At 42.1% G+C, this 7,906-nt stretch overlaps 1 protein-coding gene across 1 annotated transcript; it reads right to left on the bottom strand.

Moving 5' to 3' along the window:
* Nucleotides 1-3,108: 3,108 nt before the first annotated feature.
* LOC136702650 (limbic system-associated membrane protein-like) lies at nt 3,109-6,234 on the bottom strand. Its single transcript, XM_066677798.1, has 6 exons — nt 6,109-6,234; nt 5,320-5,637; nt 4,240-4,542; nt 3,906-4,088; nt 3,523-3,621; nt 3,109-3,434 (listed from the first exon to the last, which is right to left on the bottom strand). The coding sequence occupies exons 1-6, from the start codon at nt 6,155-6,157 to the stop codon at nt 3,376-3,378; spliced, it is 1,011 nt and encodes a 336-aa protein (XP_066533895.1). The 5' UTR covers nt 6,158-6,234; the 3' UTR covers nt 3,109-3,375.
* Between the last annotated feature and the right edge of the window lie 1,672 nt (nt 6,235-7,906).

The raw sequence follows: 7,906 nt of genomic DNA, 5'->3' as shown, positions 1-7,906 counted from the left end.
AACCATTTGGGTGATGTTGTTGGCACCAGCATTGACTGGGTCATTTCAAGGTTCAGGCTATCCCAGCGACACCATACAATCAGGTATAAATCTTTGGCATCAAAAGGCTAAATATGCCGTTACTACAGCCACAAATTCATCATGTTATGTGTATTATGGGTGCTCGGGACGTTCCCATTATAATGCCGTTTCCTTACAAGGCTGCCAAATACATGAGAGAAATGCATCCAGATCCATTAAAGATAGAATTCTCACTTCAGGGGAATAAAAGTAAAATGTGTAAGGATAAAGACATCCTAGATCAGTCAATAAAGGGAGGCTATATGTGTCCTAGAGATTGTGCTCTAGCAGCTGGCTCAAAAACATTCAACTATTCAGTTATACATCATGAATATCCCGAATGGCTTAAGTCCTTCTTAAAGTTGTTCCCTACAGGGATGATTGAAAACCCAGATGATTATGTTGACACTTTGGACGCTCCCTATGAGTGTTACCCCAGAAACTTGTCAAAAGGTGTAATGTGTGTTGTAGCAAAGCGCTTGCGTCCCTGCGCGATAGAAGTGAGACATTTTCCAGGGCATTGCTCCATCATGTGGGTGGTTGATCAAAATCAAAAAGTGTTTCAACTGGGTTCTGATTACACAACTACATTTCAGAACATGTATACTCTCTATCCCCCACTTTACACGCTCTTAGTGACTCAACGGAGACCAAGGGCTGACATATTTTGGCGGTGTGGTAACGGAGGTCATCTTAGATCAACCCTTCCTTCAAATTGGACAGGTACATGTGCTCTGGTTATGTTGGCAGAGCCAACACTTATTTTCCCTGGATCCAAATTGCCTGAACTTCCGACTAAAAAGGTGATTCACAGGGCCAAGAGAAATTTCATGGGAGACCATTTGATTTACTTAGATGCAATAGACATTCCATGTGGGGCCCCTGATGAATTCAACGCGCAAAACCCTATAGCAGCAGGGTTTGAGTCTATTTTCATATGGGTAACGGTCAACAAAAATGTGGACTGGATACATTTCACATGGTATAATCAACAGCGTCTGGCCAATATGACTCGTGACACACAGAGTATTCTGGGGGAACAGTTGCATTGCACTTCACAAATGACATATCAGAACTGAATTGCCCTAGACATGATTTTGGCTGAAAAGGGAGGTGTCTGTCACATGTTTGGTGATCACTGCTGCACTTTCATTCCTAATCACACAGCAGCAAACAGGTCATTCACTAAGGCTATGAAGGAGTTAACAACTTTTACTGAGGAGCTGTATGGATTTTCAGCTATAAATAATGACTGGATGGCATGGTTAGATTCCTATTTTGGCAAATGGGCAGCATTGGGGCTGAAACTGGCTATCGCGGTGATCATTTCTGTATTATTAATGTCACTGATCTGATGTTGTATTATTCCCTGTATCAGAATTCTGATCATCAAAACTATTGAGTGTTCTGTTACATTCAATATGGTGAGTGCAGACATGTAGATGGAGCTTGACCCTCCAGCCTTTGGTCGCGAGAGAAATCCGCTGGATGAAATGCCTCTTGAAATGCCCCAGCCAATCTATTCCTCATTGGATGAGGAGTAAATCTTTACATTGCGACTCAATTTTCATTTATTAATGCTGATTTCAAGTTGACTTTATGATTTTATAATCTTAAATAATCATATGATTTAATCATTTGACATGTAATCATATCATATGTAATCATTCAGTATGTTTATGTAGTGCATGACTTATGATGCCTAGACTGAAAGCTTAGCTAGTCTATGGTTGATGTTATCTTTTGCATTTCCTTTTAACAATATTATGATTATAATTTCACATGCATTGATGTTTTTAAATCATAAAAAGGGAGGAATGTGATGGGAAAATGCATATTAACACTAATGAGTAATGGTTAATGATAACTAATGATTTATATTAATGACACAATATATTCAGGGAGTAATGGTATTGATTAATCTTGATTAATTCTTACTAAATTATGTAGGCCTTAGTGCTTGAAGGGACTTGTTGCATTGTGTGGTTACTGTGACCTGTGGGAGGAAGGCGCTGAACAGATTAGAAGGAAGGCAGTCAACAACTGAAGGACATCTCCCACCATTTTTCCTGGCAGCTATAAAATTGGAGATAATGAGGCACCAATAAGGGAATGTTTGGGTTGATGGAACGAGATTTGATGTAATAACGCCCAAATGGCACATGATGTTGTACGTAACTGGGGTCCTATATATTGCTTGGCTCTGTTTAATAAAGATTGAGAGATAAGAGAGAATTCTTGATTGTGTGTCTTTATTCCTCTGGTCTCCCTAAAGAATTCTTTGAGCATCGATCTTCCATCCAGGTGATACTTAGAGATTGATTTTAGTTTTGCCACAACAGTGTACAGTGAATACCTCTGTCCAGCAGTGATTACAATATCTAGATCCACGATCTGAATTCAAGGCCTGCACCTGTGTTCAGTTGCATTGCAGTTCACATCTTCACACTCTCAAAGTGTTCATCAGCAGCTGTGTGAGAGTTCAGTTCACACTCTCTGATAATGAACTGTCCAAGTGATGAGAGCTCTCACCTTTCCCTCTTTTATTGTCCAGTAAATGACCCCACACTGACCACGGTACAGACACGGTGGACTGGTCAGTGTGGGCCACTCTACTGAGATACACCTGCAGATGTGTGTGATGTGTTTGCTTTGAGCTGGAGCCGTAACATTAAGATCACCTACTTCTACATTCACTGTCCACTTTCAGCTCCACTGACCACACAGAAGCACTTTGTAGTTCTGACTACAAAGACTGGAGTCCAGCTGTGGCTCTGCATACTTAGTCAGGCCTCTTTCACACTGTTCTTCAATGATCAGGACCCCTGTTCTCTCTCTGACTGTTCCCAGAGAGTGAAAGTGAAGCTGAGGTCACCCCAGACCCTCTGTCTTTGTTAGTTTTATTACAATTGTCAAAATATTTACATCAAACAAATGCAGCATATGTTCATTTTAATCAATCAATGAGTTTATGAAGCAGTTTGAGTGAGTTTGTTTACTCCGACTGCACTCAGGTCAGTACAGCCATGCAGTTAACAATAATACCAAGATAGAAACATCACAACAGCACAGCACTTTTAACTCAGAACTTGAAGCAATAGGATGGAATGTAAATATTATACATATATTATAATATAATAGGTGTGAAATATTAATCTGAAAAAGCAATAAACCACAATAAATACCCCCATGTTTTCAAGGAGAAAAGAAAACACAGTCCACAGATAATGTCCATGTGAGGTCAGTGTGTTCGTAACCATGGAAACCCCTTAGTCCTCAAGTGACCTGAACTGACCCCACTGATGTAGAGCTGCACTACTCCAGACTGACCGCTCCGTCTCCATCAGCAGTGCGGTAGTGGACTCTGGCTGGACCTGATGGAGGTGTAGAGGTAAAACAGAGGTTATTTTTCACACAGAGGACAATTGGTCTCATACTGGATCCTGATTGGGTGGATTGTACCTTTGTTTCTCTTGGTGTAATAGACCACACCCACCACCATGTGGAGAAGGATCACAGTGACCAAGGCAAAGGGGACGAAGGGCAGAGACTGTGGGGAACCTGGAGGAAGAAGAAGATGATCAGTGCTGTCTCACAGCTCTCAGGATTCCTGTGTTTACAGTTGTTCACGTTGAGGAAAATGCAGTTCAGGATTAGAATCAAGATCAGAGTTTCAGTCCGGGTTTAAATTTGAAGCTGGACTCGAGTCGATCGGGTCAAAGTCAGAACGGTGCTCAGCTACTGGACACCAACGACACACAGGAAATAAATGTGGAGTTAGTTTTGAGGAACATAAAGAGAAGATGATAAAGACACACAGAGACAATAAAGCAGCTCCATCTTACGCTCAGCTGGAGTCACTGCTCCGTGTTCAGCAGGAGTTTGAGACGATGCTGTGGATGAAGTGCTCAGACTCTGTGGGACCTTAACCACTGCAGTAGATAAAGCAGTTGTAGTTGGGGCAGTTGTAGTTGTAGTTGGGGCAGTTGTAGTTGTAGTTGGGGCAGTTGTAGTTGTAGGTGTGAGGCCTGTAGAGAGAGAAAGGTGTGATGGTGAGAGCAGGAAATGGACATTAAGCTCTTCATTAAGGATATAGTTATAATAAATCACACTGTTCACTAACAACACCATGACCTTCTTTAACTCAGTGCAGTGTCACAAATCCACCCCGTGTTTTACCTCCAACAGTGAGTGTGACATCTCTGTATTCAGCTCTGAGTTCACAGCTGTACTCTCCTCCATCCTCTTCAGTCAGGTGTGATATGAGCAGAGAGAGATTTCCTGGAGAGTGAGAGTTAAACACCTGATATCTGATACTGGACTGACCCTCTCTCCATATCTCTCTCCATGTCGTGTAGAGTCTCCTCCAGCTGAATGTGTGAGGTTTAGTCTGTAGGTCAGTGCAGTAACAGGGCAGTAGTACTGACCCTCCTGGACGTGCTGTGATATGGAGTTGTGTTTCCTTGTTGTCCAGAGAGCAGTCTGCAGAAACACACATGAGGACAGTAGATTATCTTGGTGTTGTTGGTTGACACTAAATGGTCTGTGTCTCGTGTGTAAATGTGTTATGTTCAGATTATCAATGAGACTCCAGTGTAAACGACTACAGCAGGAATTATGCAGCTGTGTCACTGTCTTTCTCTGATCATTAACATCTGGCAAAGCATCGCTGAGTAAACCATCAACAACAGCTAAAGATCATTCAAAACTGAGGAAAGGGTTAAATTCCAAACACCATCCACATCAGAACAATCAGCAGGACCCCCCTCTAACAAACCAGTGAGAGAGCACCCAGCTCCAAACTCCACCCACAATAACACCACCATCATCATCACATTCACAACAATTCTAACCACTGCTCTCCACCTAAGAGTCCTCCACCTTCCTGCCATGTGACATCGCTCCGCCCACTGATTAAAGGACAGCAGAGTGGACATTATTTAACTGTCTCTCTCCAACAAAGAGCTCAATAGAAAGCTTTGTGTCTGTAAGAGAATCATCACAGCGTCTCCTCACTACAGAACCCTGAGTTCCAGTTCAGCCGACACCTTTGAAGGATTTGTTCTGGAAGTCCAACAAAGCCCCATAAAATAATAATAGTAACAATAACAGAAAGCAGGGGACTATGATGAGCAATATTACTTAGTTGGAAAAAGGATGTTTTGGTTAGGGCCTTAATACTAGGACTTCAGTTTCTTCTGTGTTGAGTTCTGAGGGTTTCTACGGGAGCACAACACACACACACACAGAATGGATTACCTGGAGGAGTCTGAACACTGAGTCTGATGATGACGTGATCTCTTTTACTGTCACAGGTGTAGTCTCCTCCATCCTCTTCAGTCAGGTGTGATATGAGCAGAGAGAGATTTCCTGGAGAGTGAGAGTTAAACAGCTGGACTCTGCCTCTGTACTGACCGCTCTCATTAGACACCTCCTCCCATTTGTATTTGTTAAATATCTGCCAGGTGAATTTCCCAGGTGTGGTGTTGAGGTCAGTGCAGTAACAGGGCAGCAGGACTGACCCGCCTAGATACGTTGAGAGAGATGACAGAGTTCTGCTCTTTTCCAGTTTACATCCTGTAGAAAGAGAAACTTTTTAACGCATACTCTATCTGACACAGCAGCTATGTTTTATTGATGTAGATGAAGACAAACCACTTTTTATAAGGAATAAGAAATGTTTAACCAAACTTAAGTAAAACAACATCAGATTATAAGCAGATTATAAAGAAACAGTGAATAAATAAATTAATAAATAAATAAAAACATGAAACTTTAACATTTCTGCTAGCTGACTCCAACCAGATCTAAGTTCATGAGAAATACACCTCTAGACTTTTTTTAGATTAAAGCTACACCCTGTGCAACAGTTTGAATTGGAGCAGACCACCATTTACTCCCAAAATTATTCTCGTGTTTAGATTTTCTTCCATATTTTGCCCCATTTAAAAAAAATAAGGGAGAGAATGGTGTCATATAAAGTGATGTCTGAGCATGTGAAATATGATTTTTTAAAGGATAGATTAAAATAGAACATCGTTTACTCACCATCATATCCCTGGAGTCCAATGAGGAGAAGATAAAAGATCAGTAACATTGTCACTGGGGTTTAACACACACTGATACACACTCTCTCAGCAGCTCTTCACTGAAGTTGAACACACACTGATACACACTCTCTCAGCCATTGAAGGAGACTCAAATTTACCGGAACTCTTCACACTCTTAAAGTGTTCATCAGCAGGTCGTGAGAACTCAGCCCACACACTGATGTAAGTTGACTTTCATTTCCTTTTTTTGCATTGCTTCACAGAACACACACACATAAACACACACAGAGCCAGGTGCTATTTAAAGCTGTTTTAATCAGTTGTTGAGTGACATATATACTGAGGGAGCCAAAGTGTGTGAGAGTGAGAGATCACTTCATTTCAAACAAGGAAGGCACAACAACAAAAGGCAATGACATCATCATCACTACATCATGATCTAATGGTTACATAGCAACAACAGCAATGACAACAAATCAGTAAACCATCTGTAAGGATCTATCAATTAATTTGTAATATTTTTAATTATATATTATCTTTGTACAATGGTATTTTACGTCTCTGACTGGACATGGAATAAACCAGGTTCATGCCCTGGAAACTGAAACTGTGATGAGCTCAGGCCACAGACCACAGCTACTTCTTAGTAAAAGCCGACTGTTCCATATTTAACCCTTTCACAGAAGAACACAACATCTCAAACATCCCCTTCTCTATTGTTCAAGAATTTCACATCGTTCTGTGGTCACGTTCCTTTTAAAACATATTTATAGTAATGATGAGACCAGGTTGATCTCTGTAACACAGATGAAGGTGTGCCCAGAATCACTGGGCACAAAGCGGGAACACACGCTTGAGTAGGAGCTAGTCCTTTACTGGGCGACACACACTCACACATTCACTCACACCTACAGATACTTTTGAGTCTCCAATCCACCTACCAACGTGTGTTTATTGAACTTGGGAGGAAACTGGAGCACCCCGAGGAAACCCACACAGACACAGGGAGAACACACCACACTTCTCACAGACAGTCACCCGGAGGAAACCCATGTGGACAGGAGAACACACCACACTCCTCACAGACAGACACCCAGAGCGGGACTTGAACCCACAACCTCCAGGACACAGTATTACATTATTCTTTTAGATGCTGTGCACTGATGGAAGCTGATGGAAAGTCAGTCAAGACTTTGAGTAGCTCATAGTGGTCATGTGACCTGCTGTTGTTCGCACACACACACACACACACACACATCCTGTTGATCCTCTGCAGGAGTGTGTGTACAGAGGTGATGGTGACGTGTCTGTGGTGTGTTGTGGTCAGTTTGCTGATGGTCAGAGAGAGCACTATCTTGGGTCTCTGCTTCCTCTCTGTTGTCACGGCGACAAGGCCACAGTTGTGGTTAAGAGAGATGGGGCCTGTTTCTCTCTGAGTCTGCGCAGTGGACACTACTCACAGACAGAGGGGCTTATGTAGCCAGGTCACTGCTGTATACTACACTACAGAGACTAAAGTTTGGGGACACCTGCTCAGTCAACATGGGGAATGTCCCTCTTTGGTGAAACTGAAGTCTCTGAAGTAGGATCAGACAATAAAGTCAGCTGTGTGGGGCTCACTGCTGAGGAAAAGCTGGAATCAAAAATGTATTTAAAAATGTGGTCCTCTGGAGATAAGCCCTGACCCTTGAACTAGAAACAGAGAGAAGTCCCTCTGGTGCTGTTTAAGGCCACGACACAAGATCAGAGAAAGGGAACAAGACTCTCTTTATGGGGTCAGTTTTAATGTCTTCAAC

This window comes from Hoplias malabaricus, chromosome 7 (genome assembly GCF_029633855.1).
Source record: "Hoplias malabaricus isolate fHopMal1 chromosome 7, fHopMal1.hap1, whole genome shotgun sequence".
In the NCBI taxonomy this organism is placed as follows: Eukaryota; Metazoa; Chordata; class Actinopteri; order Characiformes; family Erythrinidae; genus Hoplias; species Hoplias malabaricus.
The sequence above is the reverse complement of the archived record's forward strand: the minus strand, read 5'-3'. Positions and strand labels throughout refer to the sequence as shown.